Genomic DNA, 22,803 nt, shown 5'->3' with positions numbered 1-22,803 from the left:
ACGTGCAAAGACCCGTTTCCAAATATGCTCACGTGCCCAGGTTATAGGTGGACATGAACACGGGGAGACATTCAGCCCCATGAGAGGTCTCTCCATGTGGCCGCCAGCTACCCCACGGATGGCTGGATTCCAAGAGCGAACGCTCCAAGACAACGAGGTATTTTAAGGACTCAACCTGGGAAGCCACACAATGTCACTTCCAGTCTGTGTGGAAGCAGCTGCAAAGACCCACCCTGATTCTAGTGTCACATTGAGAAGAGCCACATGCCCTAGAGCAGCACAGAGCAAGTGCCTGGAGTCGCACAGAGCAACAGAGACGAATCCCAAACAGCACCGACTGCAGACTCGAAGAAGCAGAGGGCAGAACACCATCTACTTAGAGCTGGAGGTCCTGCCCTGCAGGCTGTGCAAGGGTGCACTGAGGACGCCCATTCACCACACTCACTGGTCGTCTTTTAGGGATGGGGCTGTGGCCCTGGATGAACGCAACGTGGGGGGCCTTGCATCCGAAGACCACTATGAACTCAGCGGTGAACTGAAGAGAGTGCTTAAGCTCAACCCTTCTGCACATAAGCAGGAGGTGACCAGAAGCTACCTGTCCCCTCAGGCATGGCGTGGCCCTACGGTTGGGCTCAGTACGCAGTAAGTGAAATACCTCCACGTTGGGTGGTGGCTGGCAAAATGGCTCAAGGAGATCGATCCCTCGCTTCATTACCGTGTTTTTTCCAGAAGTCCCATTTGAAGAATCTAAAAACAATATTGCAGAGCACTGCCGAGGGAAAACTCAGAGACGTTTTCCCAGGCGGGGCCAGCAAAAAAGTGTCCTGGAGAGGCGAGGGGCCCAGAAACCCAGCTGCAGGGTGCCCAGGGAGGGAGGTCTACCGAAGACCTTCCCTGCGCTGAGCTGGGACTCCCAAGGATCAAATCTCTCCCATCCCTCGTCCACCCAAGTGGCCTCAGCGCTGAGCGGAGCCCAAAGCAGAGCAAGAAAAAACGTCCCCAGGGAGTTGTGGCCGGGATCAGACCTGAGCTTCGCCGGCCTCGGCTCAGGGGCCTGGAAACAACGCTGGCCTAGTCAGGAAGGGACCTTCACGCCGCCTCAGGGACCCCCAGATGACGCGCTCACACACCAGGAAGGTGAGCCCGCGGAGAAACTGAGGCCGCCCCGCCCACCCGAGGCTGCTGTTCTAACCACGGCGAAGCTCACCTCCTTGTGTGCTGGTTGAGCGCCGGGCCGGAGCTGGGTCGCTCGAGGGGCGCCGGCGCTCCAAGCGCCTGGCTCAGAGGGAGCGGCTGCTGGGACGCACCGTTCCTCGTGTGCCCGCCCGAGCCCCGGCCCAGGGTCGGCCACCAACGGCCCCGGCGGCGCCGTGGGTAGACGGGAGACGAGGGGGCAGCTGGCCGTACAGGTGCGCGGTGCAGGTGCTCAGCTGGGCGGCACAAGGCCCCGCCCCCCGGCTCGGCCCCGCCCGTGTTAGCAGAGGGGGCTGTGCCCCGAGCAGGCCCCGCCCCGAGCGTCACGGCTGAGGCCGATGGGCGGAGCCGCAGGCGGCGGAAGAGCTCCGAGCCGAGAGGTGGGGACCCGCAGGTAGTGCGGTCCCTCGCGGGGTCCCGCAGCACTCCCTGGTGGGCGAGGCGGGGTCTCCCTGTTCGGGAGCGGGGACGCAGCTGGCGGGGTGCTGTAGGCCCTGGGGTCCGTTCAGCTGACGAGGTCGCCGGGCTGCGGGGGGGACCATGTGGATGCTGGGTGGAGGCTCTGGGGGGCGCACAACTGGCGGGGAGAGGTCTCTGGTTCCTGACACGCGACCCCCGCCCGCCAGAATGGGCAGCAGCTCGCTGTCCGAGGACTACCGCCTGTGCCTGGAGCGTGAGCTGCGGCGCGGCCGCGCGGGCGTGTGCGGGGACCCATCGCTGCGCGCGGTGCTGTGGCAGATCCTGGTTGAAGACTTCGACCTGCACGGGGCGCTGCAGGACGACGCGCTGGCGCTGCTCACCGACGGCCTGTGGGGCCGCGCCGACCTGGCCCCCGCGCTGCGCGGCCTGGCCCGCGCCTTCGAGCTGCTGGAGTTGGCCGCCGTGCACCTGTACCTGCTACCCTGGCGGAAGGAGTTCACCACCATCAAGGTAGGGCACTGGGCCGAGAGGGCTCCCCTACCCAGGATGCTCTGTGCCGAGGTCAGAGTTCCCTGGGGGAACCTGGAAGCCTTGGGGGCAGCTCTTGGCCAAGGTCCCCCTGGACACTCGCGGGGCTGAAAACATGGTGTGGGTGGAGGCCGCCCACCCTGGGTGCCTGCCTTCTGGGTTGGGCGGGGCGGAATCCTTGCTCCTCAAAACTGGAATCACTGCTCTCCCCAAAGTGGCCCCGCGGCTCCTGTAGCACAAATCCTAGGACAGGTGCACGAGAGGAACTTGAGGTTGCATGATCACTCTAATCCCTCCATGATCCCATTTATAGAGGAGTGTTGGGCGGGTGTATCCCCTATGAAGTAGGCACGAGCTGGGGACCCTGCACACCCTGGGGGTCTGGACTAAGTCCACCACTCGTTCAGGTACGGAGGCTGTGTCCAGGGCTGGCCTGACCCCTGTAGGTGAGCTGCCAGCCTGCTGAGGGGGCCGGCATTTGGCCCTCAAAGCTAATTTGGAAGAGTAGGAAGGTGCTGATGTCATCGGGCACGTGGGCGAGTCCACCTCCGCCGGTTGCCATGGCAGCGGCCGCTTTTCTGTCTTCCCCGCCCCTCCCCCCCTCTCAAAGGGTGAGCTCTAGAGCTTTATTGCTTCATGGGGACACCTGCTGGTCAGAAGTTCAAGGGCTTTTCCATTCGGATAACGGGGTGGGAGGCACCCTTACTTCAGCGTCGGTCAGACCTGGCTTCAGTCTGGTCCTACTTCCTCTTGGCCGTGTGGCTTAGTGCAGGTTACCTAAGCTCCCTGAACCCGTTTCCTCGTCTGTCAAGCGGACACAAGAATCAGCCAGTCCCAGGTCTGTTGTGAGCCCTGAGTACGATGCTTGCACGCGGTAGTGCTCAGTCTGCGGGACGTGTCATCCTCAGCTAGAAGCAGAGGAATGCTGACAGGATCCCAGAGTGATAGAATTTTAGGACCGGGAGACCCGCACGACCGTCATCCTCAAAAAATGCGACCCGGGAGGCACTTTCCTGTCTGGCGTTCCCGGGCTCTCCGCCCAGCTGCACAGTGGAGCCTCCACACAGTACAGGTGGTGCACCCACGTGGTGGCAAGCACAGCTGGATAAAACGCGTGGCTAAGCCTCGGTCTCCATGGGAAAGGCTCTCCAAGACGAGTGCAAAGGCGAGTTCAGGACGTGTTGGGGAGGCCACCTGATCAGAAGGGCAGATAAGCACCCCTACTTGTGCAGGACCAGATCTCAGCAAAGCCCCGGAGGTGACAGGAGGTGGAGGAGACCCCGAGGGAAGTGAGATTTATTTCCCTCCCCGGCCCCAGCAACTAAAGCGGGTGTCGGGAGGTGGGCCCTAGCACGCGTTGCTGAGAAGCTCCTCCCATGGGCGTGTTAGCACAGCCCGAAACTGCCCCGGTTCTGGGGTGAGGCTGGTGGCCCCTGGAGCTGGCCAAGGCCAGAATGGAGGTGAGTGTGGGCTGCTGGTGACCGGGACCCTCCTCCGCAGACCTTCTCCGGGGGCTACGTGCACGTGCTGAAAGGTGCCCTCTCGGAGGACCTCCTCATCCAGAGCTTCCAGAAGATGGGTTACGTGCCCAGGGACAACCACCGCCTGACGATGGCTGCCCTGCCACCCGCCTGCCAGCTGGTGCAGGTAGCCCTGGGCTGCTTTGCCCTGCGGCTGGAGTGTGAGATCCTGGGCGAGGTGCTGGCCCAGCTGGGGACCAGCGTGCTGCCAGCGGAGGAGCTGCTGCAGGCCCGGCGGGCCAGCGCGGACGTGGCCTCCTGTGTGGCCTGGCTGCAGCAGCGGCTGGCCCGGGAAGAGGAGCCGCCACCTCTGCCCCCCCGGGGCTCCCCAACCGTGTTCCAGACGCAGCTGGACCTATACCGGGACCTGCAGGAGGACGAGGGCTCAGAGGAGGCCAGCCTGTACGGGGGGCCCTCGCCGGGCCCCGACTCCCCTCCCCCAGAGCTGGCCTGCCGGCCTCCACTCTGGGGACAGAGCGCCAAACTGTGGGGTGCCAGGGGAGGGGCCTGGGAGCCACTAGGGGAGGCTGAGGTGCTGCCGCAGGCCAGCAGCCCGCCGTACGGGGCCTTGAAGGAGGAGCCGGAGCCAGAGCCGGACGCCTTCTCCTTCCTGTCGCTGCGCCAAGAGCTGCTAAGCAGGCCCGGAGCCCCAGGGAGGTCGGGGCGGGCCAGCCCCCAGCGTGGGTACGGGCCCAGCCCCCCACCCCCCGGCTACCAAGCACACGGCTGCCTGGCTCCCGGTGCCCTGCCCACCCTCTGCTGTGACACGTGCCGCCAGCTGCACGCCCCGCACTGTGCCACCCTGCCTGCCTGCCGTCTAGGTCACGCACTTCGTGTGCTGCTCGGTGACACCCAGCAGCGCCTCTGGCTGCAGCGTGCACAGGTGGACACCCTCCTGTATGATGGGCCCGGGGCCCGACCTTAGGCCCAGCCAGGCCCTGGGTCAAGTGCTTTCCAGAGAGTTTCCGTGGTGCTTCTCTGGGCCTCATCACTCCTCAGGCCTGAGCCCTGGCCACCCTGCCCCCCCGGGGACTCCTGGGCACAGCAGGGTGGGGGATCCAGGCCTCACAAAGCAGGAGATGGGCTCCTGCCTTCCATGGAAAGCTCTTGCCTGGGGCTGGCCAGCTCCCCACCCCCTGCTCCCAGTGTTCCAGACTATGTCCCAACGTGCTGGGTGGAGTCTAGCTTGTGTCAGCGTCTCACCACCATGCCTACTCCCATGAAGGGCCCTCTCCCTCCTCTTTCACCCCTCCCCCAACCCACTGAAGGGGCCCAGCACCCAGCCTGTAGCTCTTGACCTATCCCTGTAAGTTGTGGTTCAGGACACGTTGCCTCCCTCTGAGCGCCCAAGGGAGATTTCCCTCACAGGGGTGTCCTTGGAGGCCCGCAGGTGACACCGTGGGCCACTGAGCACCACCGTGACCAGCCCAGGGGCTCTGCCAGGTACGTGGCTGACCTAGCCTCTTGCCGATGGAACGAGCCGAGGGCTGGCCCGAGACGAACCCACGTGCCCTGGTCATCGCTGGGCTGGGAAGTTGGGCCCGCACGTGGAAGAGAAACAATCCGATCTCATAGCAGAGTGTGCAGGCTCCCGAGGAGTCCAGAGAGCAGGGAGGCAGGCAGCAAGTGGGGCCTGGACAGGCTGTGTCACTCGCTTCCAGGTGGAACATGGGGCTTCTGAGCAATCAGCACGCCACAAGCCACCTTGCTGGGGCTCTCTGCTGCACAGGCTTCCCACCTGATCATTCACCCTGGGCCCAGTGGTAAAGATGGGAGCCAGGCTCTTGAGTAGGCACCTGCTCAGACAGACTCTCAGGGTGCAGGCAGGCGGAACCCCTTTTCCTGGGGGGGGAAGGGTCCCAGAACATACTAACCCACAGGACTGGAGGGGACAGGTGCCTGTTTCTGTGCTGGCCCCTCCTCACTGGGCACTCTGCCCGTCTGTCTGTCCCACCTCTCTTTCCCAGCACTCAGAGAACCACCTTCACGTCATGAGTCAGAACCCAAAGTTCATTAAAGGACATTGAACCTGTTCACGTCTGTTAGAAAAACTTTCATCTCTCTGAGCTTCTGTTAGCACCCACTCATGCCCCTTCCCGTCTGGGCCTCAGTGTGGGGGCAGGGACAGGGCCCAGACCCCAGTCCATCAGGCAGGATGTGACCCACACCCGATCCCTCCTTCCCATCTGAGTGTCACCAGCCCTGCCGCTGGGGCGGGGGCGGGCTTACCAGAGCCTCAGACAGACCCTGGGGCCCAGGACGGGATGCAGGCAACCATGTGGGGGGTCTGCCCATCCCACGCTAGCAACACCCACTGAGATGGGCCCAGTGGCCCTTTGTTCCTGGGAAGTGAGGGCCTGAGCTTCTGCACGGCTGTAGAGGGCCAACTGTGGGCGTGGCCATGGGTCCCCAGACTGAGTGTCGGGCCCTTCTCGGGTGCACCCACCCTGCTCTTCTGGAGAAGGGGGTGCAGTCAGCTGGAGCAGCTGGTCAGTGTCAGTCAAAGGGTGAGCCGGATCCTAGCAGCGTCGTCAGCCCGGAACGCAGAGGCCTCCCGCCAGTCACGGTCACGGCTTGCAGCGCTTGCTCTGGGCCTCACACGTGGCCGGAACAGCCCGCTTGTTGCGGTGGTGGGGGAAGGTGGGCATGAGCTCCGGCTCGCAGGCTGCAGGGAGAGAGCCGTTCAGCGCCGGGTGGGTGGGGGATGGGAGAAGAGTGTGCTCCGGGTCTGAGAACCCCGCTCCGCATCTGTGATGGGCCCTGGGGTTGCATCTTCCTCTGCTCCCATCAGAGAACAGTTTGTGTGGCCAACAAGCACCCACACCGGCCTCAGCAGGCAGCCCCTGCCCGCCCAGGGCCCACCCTCCACCTGGGCTCCACCCGGAGCCCACCACACCAGCCCTTCAGGGGCTTCAGCAGCTCTGCGAGGCCGTGCCCCAACACCCCACCCTGGACTACAAGGGCCACAAGCCAAGCCAGCTGTGGAGCCTGGTGGGGGTGGGGGTAGGGGTCTGGGAGACTCACGCAGGGGCTTCTCCTTGAAGTAGGAGCTTTCCAAGCCGTCTCTGGCCGTTGCCCTGGAGAGGAGGCCTTGCTGTTAACAGGACCCCCAGATGCCACTGAAGCTAGTGTCCCTCACACCTGCCCGGCTCCCCGGCCTCTGGTTCCAATGTCCCAACACAAGAGGTGAGTGGCAAGTAGGGGACTGGGGCCCAGAAGCAGATGGGAAACTCAGAACGGGCTCCGTGACCTGGGTGGGCAGAGACCGCCCAAACTGAGCGGCTGGCCCTCCGCGCCTGAGTCCGGGAGCTTCTCTGCGGCAGCGTGGCCTGTGTTGTGAAAATCCCCCTATAAAGGGCCCGGGTGTGAGGTGTCCCCACTCCTGCCCGCAGGCGAGGTCGGCACCTTTTCTTGGGGTCATACATGAAGAGGAAGTTCAGCAGGCGCAGGCCGGCCTCCGACAGCCACGGGAACTTGTGCTTCAGGTTGTTGTACGGCTGCTTGCGCAGGCTGTACTGGCCCACCAGCGGCAGCCTGGAGAAACCCTGCGGGAAGCGGGAGGTGAAGCCACAGGGCTTCACGGCAGGTGAAGCCGGCCTGGGCGGGGGGTGACGAGGGCAGAGGCCAGGCACTCACCGGCCAGATGTTCTCACTGGGTGTCCCCAGCAGCTGTACAATCAGGTCCACCTGGTGGATCTCAGAAGTGCCGGGGAGCAGGGGCTTGTGAGCCAGCAGCTCGGCCAGGATGCACCCCACGGCCCTGCAGAGGAGAGCGGGCCTCACTTCACGCACCGGCTCGCCGCGGCCACACACCTCCGCCGAGTGCCACTTTGACGTGAGCCGCTGAGGGCAAGTGCCGCCCCACATGCCTCCCGCGTGCTGGGGTCAGGACCGGCTGGAGCTCGGGAGGTCACCACGGAACGTGACCCAGTGCCAGATGGCCTCTGTGGGTGGTGAGGGCCGGGCCTTTCTGCTGCAGAAGCTATGTTCTCACACTTCCCCTTGGGATCCCAGGTTTCTCCCCACCAGGAGCTGGCAAAGACCCCAGCCCTGCTCTGGCCCCTGCCGGCCTCTCCCCCAGGCTCTGGGAGCTGCCTTCACCCCTCACCACATGTCAATGCTGGTGGTCTGCGTGGTAGTTCCCAACAGCAGTTCGGGGGCCCGGTACCTGCAAAGAGAAATGCACTCTGCAGTCAGCCTTCCTGAGAGCTGGCCTGGGCGACCGGATGGCCAACCCCAGCTCAGGCCCCCTCTTCCCCGCAGTGCTGCAAACGTGGATGGCACGCGCGGTCACGGCAGCTGCTGCTAGACAGCCCCTGTGAGCAGCAGCGAATTCTCTATGCCACGCGGGGGCTGGCTGACACATGGCAGAAGGTGTACGATTTCCACGTCCTCTCTGTAACCACAACCCTGCTGTGCTTCTTAAAAACATGAGAAGCGACTCCAGAAAGCTGCGTCAGCCGCCCACCCTTCTGTCTGAATCAGGCTGGGTGTCCGGCTGCCTCGGGCAGGGCAGTCTCACCAGCCTTGCTGTCATCTTGCTGTCTCAGGAAGTGTCCTAGACCCAGCCTCCAGGAGTATGTGCAGCCCTCTGGGGCTTCGAGACCCTCAAGGTCCTTCTGCAGCTTTGGCCTGATCAGCGCCCCACACTTCCCTCCACCAGAGGGACACCTCGTCCCAACAGACTCACCAGAGCGTCACCACCTTGGGGGTCATCGGCTTCACTGGGATGCCATAGGCCCGTGCCAGGCCAAAATCCGCTGCGACAAAGGCAGAAAGACGAGGGGACAAGGGTCACCGGGGGAGGGCTAACGAGCTGCTGTGTGGGAGCCAGCCCTCAGCCTTCAGGGTGCTTGTGAGGACTGACCTGCTCCCCTGCCCAAGTGGCCACACCTCCCACAGAGCCAGCGCCCTGCACCCACCTGTCTTCACACAGCCTTTGTCAGTCATGAGCAGGTTGGAAACCTTCAGGTCCCTGTGACAGAAAGTGATCACTAGTTCCCAGGGAAGTGAGCTCCATGGGGTAATTACGTTGCCTCCTAATTGTATGTCACAGGCACACTCAAAACACTTTTCCTCCACATCCTCTGTTGGAACTTTTAAAAGTTTACTTATTTTTAGTAATCTCCACACCCAATGTGTGGATTGAACGTACAACCCTGAGATCAAGAGTCACATGCTCTCCCGACTGAGCCCATTTGAGCTTTCTGGGCACCCCCGTTTAAAACTTTTTATTATTTGTTAATTTGAAATTAAAAAAAAATTTCGTAATGTTTATTTATTTTTGAGAGAGAGAAAGAAAGCATGTGCACATGAGCAGGGAAGGGGCAGAGAGAGGGGAGAGGGAGACAGAAGATCTGAGATCTCAGCACAGAGCCCGACCAGGGGCTCAGACTCACTAACCATGAGATCGTGACCTGAGCCAAAGTCAGCCGCTTAACTGACTGAGCCACCCAGGTGCTTCTTATCTATTTTAAATATTTATCTTAGAGAGAGAGAGGGAAAGAGAGAGTGAGGGAGGGAGGGAGAGAGCATGTGCAGGGGAGGGACAGAGACAAAGGAAATCAAGAATCCCAAGCAGGCTCTGCACCATCAGCGCCAAGGCTGATGTGGGGCTTGATCCCATAAGCTGTGAGATCATGACTTGAGCTGAAACCAAGAGTCAGAAGCTTAACTGCTTGAGCCACCCGGGCGTCCCAGAACTTTTTAAAAACAGGGAAGGTGGGCAGCAGAAGGCCATCCAGCAGCTGGAGTAGCAGAGCTCTCAGTAACTTCCTCAGGAAGTGGCAGAGCCAGGCAGCAAGCCCAGGCCTAACTTCCTCCCGTGCCCATCCCCACCCAGGGCTGCACCAGCTGCTCCAAGATACAAGAAACCACTGCTGTGGGCCTGGAAGATCCCCCACTCCATCCTCTTCCAGTGGTAGCATTTTCTCGTGCGTAACGAGACTCCAGGAGCGATCTGTCCACACAGTCAGTCCCCCAGGTGGAAAGCAGGTGCTGTTTGGGCCTGGATCCTGCCCCAAGGAACAGTTAGAGAAATGCACCGAAGCCAGGTCACCTTTCCCCTGCGTCATGAGGGCACATCTGTCGCTTCGGCACCCCCCGCCCCGCCCCGATGATGCCATCACCCACCACCTGAGGCCCCTCCTACCTGTGGATGATGAAGTTCTGGTGCAGGTACTGAAGTCCTCGGAGCACTTGAAGGACAATGCACTTGACCTACACAAAGGCAGAAGGCATCAGTTAAGGCAATACATGTTTGGCGCAAATGTGGAGGTGCACCTGCTCCGCAGCCCCCAGCCTCACACCTGGGCCTCCGAGAATGGTGTCGGCATGTTCTCCAGAAGGCTGGCCAGGTCTTGCTCACAATAACCCATCACCAGAAAGATGCTGGAAGGAAAGGGGAAACACATGGAGGCTCGCACGTCCTCCTAGGCCACAGGACCCTCCCAGATTGCGGGAAGGACGAACTGTGCTTGGGGAAAGCACAGGGAGGGGACGGGCAGGGCGGGCTCAACAGACTGCCTACCTCTCCAGGTGGTTCCCAACAACCACCTCTTTCAGCTCCACGATATTCGGATGGCGAAGGCGAAGAAGCAGCGTGATCTCCCGAAGGCTGCTGATGGGGACCCCTGCAGGCAAACCTGCAACTCAGCAACCCCACCCTTGCACACATGGACCCCTGCAACCAGACCTGCAACTCAGCAACCCCCACCCCCGCACACAAGGACCCCTGCAACCAGACCTGCAACTCAGCAACCCCCACCCCCACACACAAGGACCCCTGCAACCAGACCTGCAACTCAGCAACCCCCACCCCTGCACACAAGGACCCCTGCAACCAGACCTGCAACTCAGTAACCCCCACCCATGCAACCAGACCTGCAACTCAGCAACCCCCACCCCTGCACACAAGGACCCCTGCAACCAGACCTGCAACTCAGCAACCACAAGCCCTGCAGACAAGGACTCAAGCAACCAGATATGACCTCAGCAACCCCGCTCCCTGGAGACAAAGACCCCTGCAAACACACCTGCAAATCAGCAACCCCCACCCCCCGCACACAAGGACCCCTGCAACCACACCTGCAAATCAGCAACCCCCACCCCTGCACACAAGGACCCCTGTAACCAGACCTGCAACTCAGCAACCCCCACCCCTGCACACAAGGACCCCTGTAACCAGACCTGGCCTCAGCAACCCCCACCCCTGCACACAAGGACCCCTGCAACCAGACCTGCAACTCAGCAACCCCCACCCCTGCACACAAGGACCCCTGCAACCAGACCTGCAACTCAGCAACCACAAGCCCTGCAGAAAAGGACCCAAGCAACCAGACATGACCTGAGCAACCCCACTCCCTGGAGACAAAGACCCCTGCAACCAGACCTGCATATCAGCAACCCCCACCCCCGCACACAAGGACCCCTGCAACCAGACCTGCAACTCAGCAACCCCCACCCCTGCACACAAGGACCCCTGCAACCAGACCTGCAACTCAGTAACCCCCACCCATGCAACCAGACCTGCAACTCAGCAACCCCCACCCCCGCACACAAGGACCCCTGCAACCAGACCTGCAACTCAGCAACCCCCACCCCCGCACACAAGGACCCCTGCAACCAGACCTGCAACTCAGCAACCCCCACCCCCGCACACAAGGACCCCTGCAACCAGACCTGCAACTCAGCAACCCCCACCCCTGCACACAAGGACCCCTGCAACCAGACCTGCAACTCAGCAACCCCCACCCCTGCACACAAGGACCCCTGCAACCAGACCTGCAACTCAGCAACCCCCACCCCTGCACACAAGGACCCCTGCAACCAGACCTGCAACTCAGCAACCACAAGCCCTGCAGACAAGGACCCAAGCAACCAGACAGGACCTCAGCAACCCCACCCCCTTGAGACAAAGACCCCTGCAACCAGACCTGCATATCAGCAAACCACCCCCCCCACCCCCACCCCCCCGCCGGAGACAGGGACCCTTGAAACTAGACCTGCAAATCAGGAACACCCACACTTGTAGACAAGGACCCCTGTAACCAGACCTGGCCTCAGCAACCCCCACCCCTGCACACAAGGACCCCTGCAACCAGACCTGCAACTCAGCAACCCCCACCCCCGCACACAAGGACCCCTGCAACCAGACCTGCAACTCAGCAACCCCCACCCCTGCACACAAGGACCCCTGCAACCAGACCTGCAACTCAGTAACCCCCACCCATGCAACCAGACCTGCAACTCAGCAACCACAAGCCCTGCAGACAAGGACTCAAGCAACCAGATATGACCTCAGCAACCCCGCTCCCTGGAGACAAAGACCCCTGCAACCACACCTGCAAATCAGCAACCCCCACCCCCCGCACACAAGGACCCCTGCAACCACACCTGCAAATCAGCAACCCCCACCCCTGCACACAAGGACCCCTGTAACCAGACCTGCAACTCAGCAACCCCCACCCCTGCACACAAGGACCCCTGCAACCAGACCTGCAACTCAGCAACCCCCACCCCTGCACACAAGGACCCCTGCAACCAGACCTGCAACTCAGCAACCACAAGCCCTGCAGACAAGGACCCAAGCAACCAGACATGACCTCAGCAACCCCACCCCCTTGATACAAAGACCCCTGCAACCAGACCTGCATATCAGCAAACCACCCCCCCACCCCCCCGCCGGAGACAGGGACCCTTGAAACTAGACCTGCAAATCAGGAACACCCACACTTGTAGACAAGGACCCCTGTAACCAGACCTGGCCTCAGCAACCCCCACCCCTGCACACAAGGACCCCTGCAACCAGACCTGCAACTCAGCAACCCCCACCCCCGCACACAAGGACCCCTGCAACCAGACCTGCAACTCAGCAACCCCCACCCCCGCACACAAGGACCCCTGCAACCAGACCTGCAACTCAGCAACCCCCACCCCCGCACACAAGGACCCCTGCAACCAGACCTGCAACTCAGCAACCCCCACCCCCGCACACAAGGACCCCTGCAACCAGACCTGCAACTCAGCAACCCCCACCCCCGCACACAAGGACCCCTGCAACCAGACCTGCAACTCAGCAACCCCCACCCCTGCACACAAGGACCCCTGCAACCAGACCTGCAACTCAGCAACCCCCACCCCTGCACACAAGGACCCCTGCAACCAGACCTGCAACTCAGCAACCCCCACCCCTGCACACAAGGACCCCTGCAACCAGACCTGCAACTCAGCAACCACAAGCCCTGCAGACAAGGACCCAAGCAACCAGACAGGACCTCAGCAACCCCACCCCCTTGAGACAAAGACCCCTGCAACCAGACCTGCATATCAGCAAACCACCCCCCCCCACCCCCACCCCCCCGCCGGAGACAGGGACCCTTGAAACTAGACCTGCAAATCAGGAACACCCACACTTGTAGACAAGGACCCCTGTAACCAGACCTGGCCTCAGCAACCCCCACCCCTGCAACCAGACCTGCAACTCAGCAACCCCCACCCCCGCACACAAGGACCCCTGTAACCAGACCTGCAACTCAGCAACCCCCACCCCCGCACACAAGGACCCCTGCAACCACACCTGCAAATCAGCAACCCCCACCCCTGCACACAAGGACCCCTGCAACCAGACCTGCAACTCAGCAACCCCCACCCCTGCACACAAGGACCCCTGCAACCAGACCTGCAACTCAGCAACCCCCACCCCTGCACACAAGGACCCCTGCAACCAGACCTGCAACTCAGCAACCACAAGCCCTGCAGACAAGGACCCAAGCAACCAGACATGACCTCAGCAACCCCACCCCCTTGAGACAAAGACCCCTGCAACCAGACCTGCATATCAGCAAACCACCCCCCCCACCCCCACCCCACCGCCGGAGACAGGGACCCTTGAAACTAGACCTGCAAATCAGGAACACCCACACTTGTAGACAAGGACCCCTGTAACCAGACCTGGCCTCAGCAACCCCCACCCCTGCAACCAGACCTGCAACTCAGCAACCCCCACCCCCGCACACAAGGACCCCTGCAACCAGACCTGCAACTCAGCAACCCCCACCCCCGCACACAAGGACCCCTGTAACCAGACCTGCAACTCAGCAACCCCCACCCCTGCACACAAGGACCCCTGCAACCAGACCTGCAACTCAGCAACCCCCACCCCTGCACACAAGGACCCCTGCAACCAGACCTGCAACTCAGCAACCCCCACCCCTGCACACAAGGACCCCTGCAACCAGACCTGCAACTCAGCAACCCCCACCCCTGCACACAAGGACCCCTGCAACCAGACCTGCAACTCAGCAACCACAAGCCCTGTAGACAAGGACCCAAGCAACCAGACATGACCTCAGCAACCCCACCCCCTTGAGACAAAGACCCCTGCAACCAGACCTGCATATCAGCAAACCACCCCCCCCACCCCCACCCCCCCCGCCGGAGACAGGGACCCTTGAAACTAGACCTGCAAATCAGGAACACCCACACTTGTAGACAAGGACCCCTGTAACCAGACCTGGCCTCAGCAACCCCCACCCCTGCAACCAGAACTGCAACTCAGCAACCCCCACCCCTGCACACAAGGACCCCTGGGACCAGACCTGGCCTCAGCAACCCCCAGCCCTGCAAAGAAGGACCCCTGGGACCAAACCTGGCATCAGCAATCCCCACCACTACAGGCAAGGACCCCTAAAACCAGACCTGCAACTCAGGAACACCCACTCCTGCAGAAAAGGACCCCTGCAAGCAGACCTGGCCTCAGCGACCCCCACTCCTGCAAACTCCTGCAGCCAGGCCTGCAACTCAGCAACCCCCACCCCTGCAGACAAGGACCCCTGAAACTCAGCAACCCACACCCCTGCAGACAGACTTGCAACTCAGCAACCCCAAGCCTTGAAGACTAGGACCCTTGAAATTAGACCTGCAACTCAGGATGCCCACCCCTGCACAGAAGGACCGCTGCAACCAGACCTGACCTCAGCAACCCGCACCCTGCAGACAAGGACCCCTGGAACTAGACCTGAAACCCATCAAGCACCACTCCTCCAGACAAGGACCCCTGCAACCAGACCTGCAACTCAGGAACCCATCTGCTGCAGACGAGGACCCCTGAAACTAGACCTGTTACTCAGCAACCTCCACCCCTGTAGACAAGGACCCCTGCATCCAGACTTGCAACTCAGCAACCTCCAACCCTGAGAACGAAGACCCCTGAAATTAGAACCGCAACTCAAAACCCCCCACCCCTGCAACCAGACCTGCAACTCAGCAGCCCCACCCCTGCAGACAAGGACCCCTGAAACTAGACCTGCAAATCAGGAACCCCCACCCCTGCAGACAAGGACCCTTTAAACTAGACCTACAACTCAGCAACCCCCACCCCTGCAGACAAGAACCCCTGAAATTAGACCTGCAATTCAGTAACCCCCCACCTGCAACCAGACCTGCAAACAGCAGTCCCCACCCCTGCCAACAAGGACCTCTGAAATTAGACTGCAAATCAGGAACCCCCACCCCTGCACGCAAGGACCCCTGCAACCAGACCTGGCTTCAGCAACCCCCACCCCTGCAACCAGAACTGCAACTCAGCAATCCCCACCCCTGCACACAAGGAGCCCTGAAACTAGACCTGCAACTCAGAAACTCCCAGCCTTGGAGACAAGGACCCGTGCAACCAGACCTGCAACTCAGCAACCCCCAACCCTGCATACAAGGACCTCTGCGATCAGGCCTGGCCTCAGCAATCCCCACCCCTGTAGACAAGGACCCCTGCAACCAGACCTGCAACTCAGGAACACCCACTCCTGCAGAAAAGGACCCCTGAAACTTAGCAACCCACACCCCTGTAGACAAGGACCCCTGCAACCAGACCTGCAACTCAGGAACACCCACTCCTGCAGAAAAGGACCCCTGAAACTTAGCAACCCACACCCCTGCAGACAAGGACCCCTAAAACTAGACATGCAACTCAGGAACCCGACTGCTGCAGACGAGGACCCCTGAAACGAGACCTGCTACTCAGCCACCTCCACCCCTGTAGACAAGACCCTGCAACCAGACCTGCAACTTGGCAACCCTCATCCCTACGACACACCTGCACCTCAGCAACCCCCACGCCTGCTTCCAGACCTGCAACTCAGCTACCCCCACCCCTGAGAACAAGGACCCCTGAAATTAGACTGCAACACAGGAATCCCTACTCCTGTAACCAGAGCTGCAACTCACCAGCCCCCACCCTTGCAGACAAGGACCCCTGAAATTGGACCTGTAACTCAGCAACCCCACCCCTACAAAGATCCCTAGACCAGACCTGCAACTCAGCAACCCCCACCCCTGGAGACAAGGACCCATGCAACCAGACCTGTAACTCAGCAAGCCACACCCCTGCAGACAAGGACCCCTGAAACTCAGCAACCCACACTCCTGCAGACAGACCTGCAACTCAGCAACCTCCACTCATGAATCCAGACTTGCAACTCAAACCCTCAGCCCTGCAGACCAGGACCCTTGAAATTAGGCCTGCAACTCAAGATGTCCCACCCCTGCTCACAAGGATCCCTGCAACCAGACCTGGCTTCAGCAACCCCCACCCCTGCAGGCAAGGACCCCTGCAACCAGACCAGCAACTCAGGAACCCAACCGCGGCAGATGAGGACCCCTGAAACTAGACGTGTTACTCAGCAACCTCCACCCCTGCAGACAAGGACCGCTGCAGCCCTGCAACTCAGCAACCTCCACCCCTGAGAACGAGGACCCTGAAATTAGACCTGCAACACAAAAACCCCCATCCCTGCAACCAGACCTGCAACTCAGCAGCCCCACCCCTGCAGACAAGGAGCCCTGAACTAGACCTGCAAATCAGGAACCCCCACCCCTGCAGACAAAGACCCCTTAAACTAGACCTGGAACTCAGCAACCCCCACCCATGCAGACAAGGACCCCTGAAATTAGACCTGCAACTCAGGAACCCCGACCCCTGCAGAAAAGAATCCATGCATCCAGACTGGTAACTCAGCAACACCCACCCCTGCAGACAAAGACCCCTGAAACTAGACCTGCAAATCAGGAACCCCCACCCCTGCAACCAGACCTGCAATCAGCAGCCCCCACCCCTGCAGACAAGGACCTCTGAAATTAGACCTGCAAATCAGGAACCCCCACCCGTGCACATAAGGACCCCTGCAACCAGACCTGGCCTCAGCAATCCCCATCGCTGCACACAGGATCCCTGTAACCAGACTTGGCCTCAGGAACCCCCACCCCTGCATACAAGGTCCCCTACAACCAGACTTGCAACTCAGCAATCCCCGCTCCTGCACACAAGGAATCCTGTGACCAGACCTGGCCTCAGCTACCCCCACCCTTGCACACAAGGACCCCTGGGACCAGATCTGGCTTCAGCAACCCCCACCCCTGCACACAAGGATCCCTGTAACCAGACATGGCCTCAGGAACGCCCCCTGAATACAAGGTCCCCTACAACAAGACCTGCAACTCAGCTACCCCCACCCCTGCACACAAGGACCTCAGCGATCAGACCTGGCCTCAGCAACCCCCACCCCAGGCCAGAAGGAACCTTGGGCAACTGGCAGCTTTCTACCCCTCCCACTTTGAGCTCACCGTCCTTCTCTTTGTCCATCCGCACTTTCTTCAGGGCAACAATCTCATCCGTCTGGGTGTCCCGGGCCCTATCTGGAATGGAAACTCATCCATGATGGAATGATCAAATAGGCTTGATCCCACATCACCCACCCTTGTGCCACACAGGGGCCTCGTTCAGAACCCTGCGGGTTCCCTTTCCCTTCTTTGATAACTGGATGCCCATTGACACTAGGTCCTCACCATGCAAGCAGCACCCGCATCCCCACCAGACACAGGCTCTCTGGGGGAGTCCTCTCATCTAACCTGGGTAGAGGGTGCTACTTACAACACGCTCCCTCTCAGTGTTTCTCCTTAGAGTCAGGATGCGGGTCGCTGCTCTGCTCTCTGTTGTTACTATGTTCTAACAGCAAATAAGATACTTTATCCAGGAAAAAATCCCTTATATTGTGCCAAGGAGGCTCCTCAAAGCCCTGTGCTAAAGTGCGCAGCTTCCAAACCCCAGTAGTATAAGGTATACCAACATCTCAGCTGTCACAGGCTGCAACCCCGGCTGCTTCTGGAAGTTCTGCATTTTGCTCTAACAGTTGCCCCAACTTGCAGGTCATGGTTGCAAATGCAATTTGAATAAATTACATTTATTCAGACATGGTGTGGGATTTATGGTAAATACACCACGGATCCGAGTTCACTTGTAGAAATTCTGCCCTGGCTGTGGAGCAATGGGTGTTAAGTTCCTTAACTGCTGGGACAGTCCCCTGAACCCCAGACCTCCCATCTTGGCCACTCACAGACAATGCCATAGGTGCCTTCCCCGATGCGGTTCAGCTTCTCAAACTCCTTCACGCTCCGGCACCGTCCCAACTGAAAGACAGAGGTGCTGGCAGTGCAGGGATTGGCCAGCTAACGAACAACTAAAGATGGACATTTCATATTTCATTTGTACCAGGGAGCTCACTCATGTCTTGCTCACCAAACAGAAAGAAAACCACGCACTTGGGCTTTTCAAATGAGAAAAGGGGGATGACGTTACCGGGCGAGCAGACACTTCGAATGCATTATCACAGATAGCCCGTTCCCTTCCAATCCCACGGTCCAGATGTATGCTGCCTGGAAACAATAACCACTGGCCATGGATAGTTAAAATTAATTAAAATTAGTATTTCATTTCCTCACTTGCCATGTGTGTCGTGCTCCACACTGCTATGTGGCTCACGGTAACCATACTGGACGAGTCAGAAAGCAACATTTCCACAATCACAAGAGGAATAGTGAGCAGCATTGGTCTAAATTATGCTTTGGAGACGGACAAAGCTCCTAGATCCTCACAAAGCACCTATCAAACGCAGTGGAAACTCATCTGTGGCAGAGACAAGCCATCCCCAACATCCACACAGTACTTTTTCTAGTTAGGAAACACTGTATGGTGGCGCGAGGCCAACCTGTTGGTAGCTGGATTTCTCAGCCTCCCTTGCAGCTAGGTCTGTCCATCTGACTCAATTTTGGCCAATGGGATGTGAGCAGAAAGGACCAAGGCCTCAAGGAAGGGACTTCCCGGTCAAAGGAAGTTGGTTGCCACCCACTCCTTTTTGCTCCTGAAGCAGGGTGGGGTTTGAATGATGTGGAGGTAGATCTACAAGGCAGACAGCTTGAGAGCCCGATCCACCTCGTGGAAAATAGCTGCCTCTCTCTGGAAAGTCAGGGGAGGGAGGAAGAAAGTCCTGTACTTAAGCCACTTTACTTAGGGGTTCCTGTCCTAGCAGAGAGCCCGTATCCTGATACACCTTTGTAATGCAGTACTTTGGTAGATGGACCGAATGGGCACGTCTCCTTGGGTCCAGGAAGCACATGTGGCAAGTTTCAAATTCCAACAGTCTCTCTCTGGCCTTGCTGCCTCTATTCTCTTCCCAGCCCTTGCCTTCCATCTCCTCCCTTCCCACCACCTCTGGAACCAGGTCAGAATCACCCAGACTGAGCCCTTCCATGATCTCACCTCAGCCTCCTCTGCCCACCAGTGCTTTCTCACATCCTCTCTCCTGGGGGAACCCCTGGTGCTTCCTAGTCACACTGTGTCTCTTATCTCCGTGACGTTGCGTCTGCCACTCTCTAAATCTGGCATGCCAGGCCTCCTCTTTTGTCTCTGCATGTCAACATCCTAGTCACACTTACTAGCCTGGCGGAGACGCCACCTTTGTACAGATTTCTTTTTCTTTTTTACTGTTTATTTATTTTTGAAGGAGAGAGAGAGAGACAGACTAAGCATGAGTGGGGGACGGGCAGAGTGAGAGAGGGAGACAAAGAATCCGAAGCCGGCTCCAGCCTCTGAGCTGTCAGCATAGAGCCCGCGGCAGCTCTGGAACATGAGCCATGAGATCATGATCTGAGCCAAAGTCCCATGCTTAACCGACTGAGCTACTCAGGCGCCCCCACACAAATTTCTTTTACAAAAAACTTCCCCCAGCCGCAAACAATTCTTTCCCTAAAATCCCGATACTTTCATATCTTGAAGCACCTACTATTGTGTACTCTGTCCTCATCTGGGTATGTCCCAGCTCCCCTCCGAGAGGTTTCCCCTCACTGCTGCACCGTACCCGGAAAGCTGCGCGCACCTGCTGTATGTGTGAGTGACGTATAACGGCCAGCGACTGCTCCAGGTGGCTCTAGGTGCGCACTCCGCCAGTGTGCTAATGACGCTTACCGGCTTCTCAGCGCCAGTAAGTAGTTAAAACACCGGGGTTCAAGCCTGCACCTGCACGAGCCGTCTCCCTTGGTAAAACCACTCCACACGCCTAAGCTTCACTTTCCTCACCTTTATAAAGGGTCGCCGAGAGGACTAAATGACAGTAACACACGCAGAAGCCTCGCACAGAGCAAGACACAAATGGAAGCTACCGGTGTCAGGCGGGGCCCGGCCACATCCATTTAAAGCCAAGGGAGACCACGCCTCCAACTCTTTCCACAGGCCAACTCCCCCCTGACACAAGGGGCTCCCGGGTCAGCCTGCAAAGCCCGGCCCCGGCGCAAAACGAAGGGACGCCCGCGGTAGAGCCCAGAGCCTGTTCTTCCAGAGGAGGCCGGCTGCTTGACAGCCCGCCCGTCCCTCGGCGGAGCGCGACTGGCCCCGCGGTCCGCCACCAGCCCAGGCCCTCGGCCCCGGAGCATCGCCGCCGGCTTCCGCGCCGGCCGCGAGGAACTCTGGGACTGTCGTTCCCGCCCGCGGCGGCGGCAACCTCAACGCTTCAGCGCGACACTAAGGGGCTCCAGGGCGTTTCGGTCCCGCCCTGCCCCCGGCGGAGCTACGGCGAGCAGCCCCCCGTCGCACCCTGTGTTCTGGAGGCACCGTGAAGTAGCCGTCCTTACGGATACACTTCAAACGGATCTGCTCAGGCTCTGACTCCGGGTCCCCCATGCCTAGCGCGGCGCCCTGCTTCCCGTGTGCGCAGGCGCAAACGAGGTTCTTGCGCGCTGGCGCTTGTTCTACTTCCGGGACACGCCCACTTTAGCAAAGGTTTCCCCGGAAGCCTCCCAAAGGCTCCTGGAGGACCTCTGTTGCTGCCGTCTGCTCGCAGCACCGAGGTTCGGGCCTTAATTTAGTTTTAAGCGCGGGCACCTGAGCGGGCTGGGGCGCTGAGGAACGCCTGCCGGAGGAGGGGGAGGCCGAAGTCCGAGGGGCTGGGGAGTCCCTTGGAGCTCGCGAGGGCCGATCTGGAGCTACGCCGGGGGGGGGCTTGGGCTGGACCTACGCGGGTCAGGGAGCCGAGGGCGCGTCGGAAGGGTGTGGAAGGCAAGAATGGATGGGACGCTGCGACGGACGTCCCCTGACACATGAGTGTGGAGCACCCACTACGTGTTGGGCCCTGTCAGGCTCTGCCCTCGTGGACCTTCCATTCTAGTGGGACGCAGCCAAACAAGGTAAGTAAATAGATGGCCCGAGAGTTAGGCGTGCTAAAGAGAAAAATGAGGCAGGGCAGTGAGTGGGACGTGCCGGGCGCGGGGGTGGAGCATTAAATAGGGTTCCAGGGAAGGCCTCCCGTGCATGGGACTACACTGTAAATGCTAATATTAATATAGGCCAAGGACATTTGGTAATCATGAAATTAATCATAACTTAGAATCATTTGTTTTAATTTAAACTAATTATCATGTTCAGTTCATTCCAGACCCTTTTTAATCATTCATAAGCTAAGCTTCTAGCTAATAACGAAATTAGAAATAGTCCTTGGTAGGTATAGTTTTTAGATTATTTGTTTGAGATTCTCAGGGCAGGGGTAGGAAGAGGGCAATTTCTAGGTCAAATAGATTTTTTTTTTAATTTTTAATGTTTATTTTTGAGAGAGAGAAACAGTGTGAGCAGAAGTGGGGAGGGTGCGGTCAGAGAGGGAAGCACAGAATCTGAAGCAGGTTCCAGGCTCTGAGCTGTCAGCACCGAGCCGGACGTGGGGCTTGAACCCACAAACCGTCAAGATCATGACTTGAGCCGAAGTTGGACGCTTGACCGACTGAGCCACCCAGGCGCTCCTTTTTTTTTTTTTTTTAAATGTTTATTTATTTTTGAGACAAAGAGAGACAGAGCATGAATGGGGGAGGGGCAGAGAGAGAGGGAGACACAGGATCAGAAGCAGGCTCCAGGCTCTGAGCCAGCAGCCCAGAGCCCGACCCGGGGCTCGAACTCACGAACCGTGAGATCGTGACCTGAGCTGAAGTCGGATGCTCAACCGACTGTGCCACCCAGGCGCCCCCCCCCCCCCAGGCGCTCCTTAAATAGAAATTATTGGGTACTAGAAATTTTATGGAGAAGGTAGGTGTGCTGACCCAGTGCGGTCAAGTCCACATTTGCATGGGCTTGATTCTTCTGTACACATACTTAGTTGTGACAGGATGCATAAGTAAACGTATTGAATGAATACAAGTAATGATGCTAATAATGTGTTGTTAAACAATGTCAGTATGAGATTTATTATGTTGGGGTTTATACTGAAACTGAAAGTCAATTGTACTATTTAATACTAAAGGGGTATGAGTCTCATCAACACAACAGAGACAGAGGGGTGCTTGGCTGGCTCAGTAGGTGAAGCGTGCAATTCTTGATCTCGGGGTTGTGGTTTTGAGCCCCACATTGGGTGTAGAGGTTGCTTAAAACATAAAATCTTTGATAGAGACATAAAGACCAAGTGTAAAGCCTGCTGACCGTTCTAGCAACCAAGGAGACAAACACATACTGTCACGAGACTAAATGTGTCAGACCAGACTCTGGAGGAGAGTGGGGCCTGACCCGTGAGCTGCCAGTTGTGAGGGAACACCAGCAGGGCTTCCCTGAACAGCCCCTCCTGTTGGGACCCCTCATGCACAGCCAGAAAGAGGGGACGTTGTCAGCTCACCTCCCCCCGTCCCATGGCAGCTCTGGCAAGGCCACTGCCCAAGTTCTACGTGCCATGGGTGCCCCCACCCCAATTCCACATTCTTCTTCTGGATCCTTTAATACTCGGCATCTGCTTACAGTCAAGCTCGGAGCCCGTGGGCCCCACAGGGTGACTGTGCACTTCCC

At 59.1% G+C, this 22,803-nt stretch overlaps 2 protein-coding genes and 1 long non-coding RNA gene across 9 annotated transcripts; 2 read left to right on the top strand and 1 right to left on the bottom strand.

Annotated features, from left to right (window-relative positions):
• Positions 1-1,499: 1,499 nt before the first annotated feature.
• On the top strand, positions 1,500-5,695 carry SPATA2L (spermatogenesis associated 2 like). 3 transcript variants are annotated; one of them, XM_058709605.1, is made up of 3 exons: positions 1,500-1,574; positions 1,821-2,124; positions 3,643-5,695. In XM_058709605.1, exons 2-3 carry the CDS (start codon positions 1,822-1,824, stop codon positions 4,585-4,587), a joined length of 1,248 nt encoding a protein of 415 aa, XP_058565588.1. In that variant the 5' UTR covers positions 1,500-1,574; position 1,821; the 3' UTR covers positions 4,588-5,695. The 3 variants fall into 3 exon arrangements, with proteins under 3 accessions (XP_058565588.1, XP_058565586.1, XP_058565585.1); XM_058709603.1 differs by having other exon boundaries at positions 1,534-1,588; XM_058709602.1 differs by lacking the exon at positions 1,500-1,574 and having other exon boundaries at positions 1,599-2,124.
• On the bottom strand, positions 5,672-20,721 carry CDK10 (cyclin dependent kinase 10). 5 transcript variants are annotated; one of them, XM_058709609.1, is made up of 13 exons: positions 20,619-20,721; positions 18,050-18,122; positions 17,280-17,351; positions 10,192-10,294; positions 9,971-10,052; positions 9,814-9,881; positions 8,585-8,637; positions 8,353-8,422; positions 7,771-7,830; positions 7,299-7,422; positions 7,068-7,207; positions 6,687-6,739; positions 5,672-6,327 (listed from the first exon to the last, which is right to left on the bottom strand). In XM_058709609.1, the coding sequence occupies exons 3-13, from the start codon at positions 17,296-17,298 to the stop codon at positions 6,230-6,232; spliced, it is 870 nt and encodes a 289-aa protein (XP_058565592.1). In that variant the 5' UTR covers positions 17,299-17,351; positions 18,050-18,122; positions 20,619-20,721; the 3' UTR covers positions 5,672-6,229. The 5 variants fall into 5 exon arrangements, with proteins under 5 accessions (XP_058565592.1, XP_058565590.1, XP_058565589.1 ...); XM_058709607.1 differs by having other exon boundaries at positions 7,086-7,207; positions 20,581-20,711; XM_058709606.1 differs by having other exon boundaries at positions 20,581-20,710.
• Positions 16,243-17,905, top strand: LOC131500413 (uncharacterized). Its single transcript, XR_009256278.1, has 2 exons — positions 16,243-16,932; positions 17,131-17,905. It is a non-coding gene; the product is annotated as an uncharacterized LOC131500413 (long non-coding RNA).
• Positions 20,722-22,803: the final 2,082 nt, after the last annotated feature.

Source organism: Neofelis nebulosa, chromosome 17, assembly GCF_028018385.1.
Source record: "Neofelis nebulosa isolate mNeoNeb1 chromosome 17, mNeoNeb1.pri, whole genome shotgun sequence".
In the NCBI taxonomy this organism is placed as follows: Eukaryota; Metazoa; Chordata; class Mammalia; order Carnivora; family Felidae; genus Neofelis; species Neofelis nebulosa.
This window is presented reverse-complemented; position numbering and strand designations above follow the sequence as displayed.

Excerpts from the sequence above, each read along its gene's own strand:
- SPATA2L (XM_058709602.1), top strand. The coding sequence starts at position 1,735 with ATGTGGATGCTGGGTGGAGGCTCTGGGGGGCGCACAACTGGCGGGGAG. Across the intron at positions 2,125-3,642 it reads AGGAGTTCACCACCATCAAG|ACCTTCTCCGGGGGCTACGT; the intron begins GTAGGGCACTGG and ends CCTCCTCCGCAG.
- CDK10 (XM_058709606.1), bottom strand. The coding sequence starts at position 20,667 with ATGGGGGACCCGGAGTCAGAGCCTGAGCAGATCCGTTTGAAGTGTATC. Across the intron at positions 10,053-10,191 it reads GTTGGGAACCACCTGGAGAG|CATCTTTCTGGTGATGGGTT; the intron begins GTAGGCAGTCTG and ends CTTTCCTTCCAG. Across the intron at positions 7,831-8,352 it reads CCCAAGGTGGTGACGCTCTG|GTACCGGGCCCCCGAACTGC; the intron begins GTGAGTCTGTTG and ends TTCTCTTTGCAG.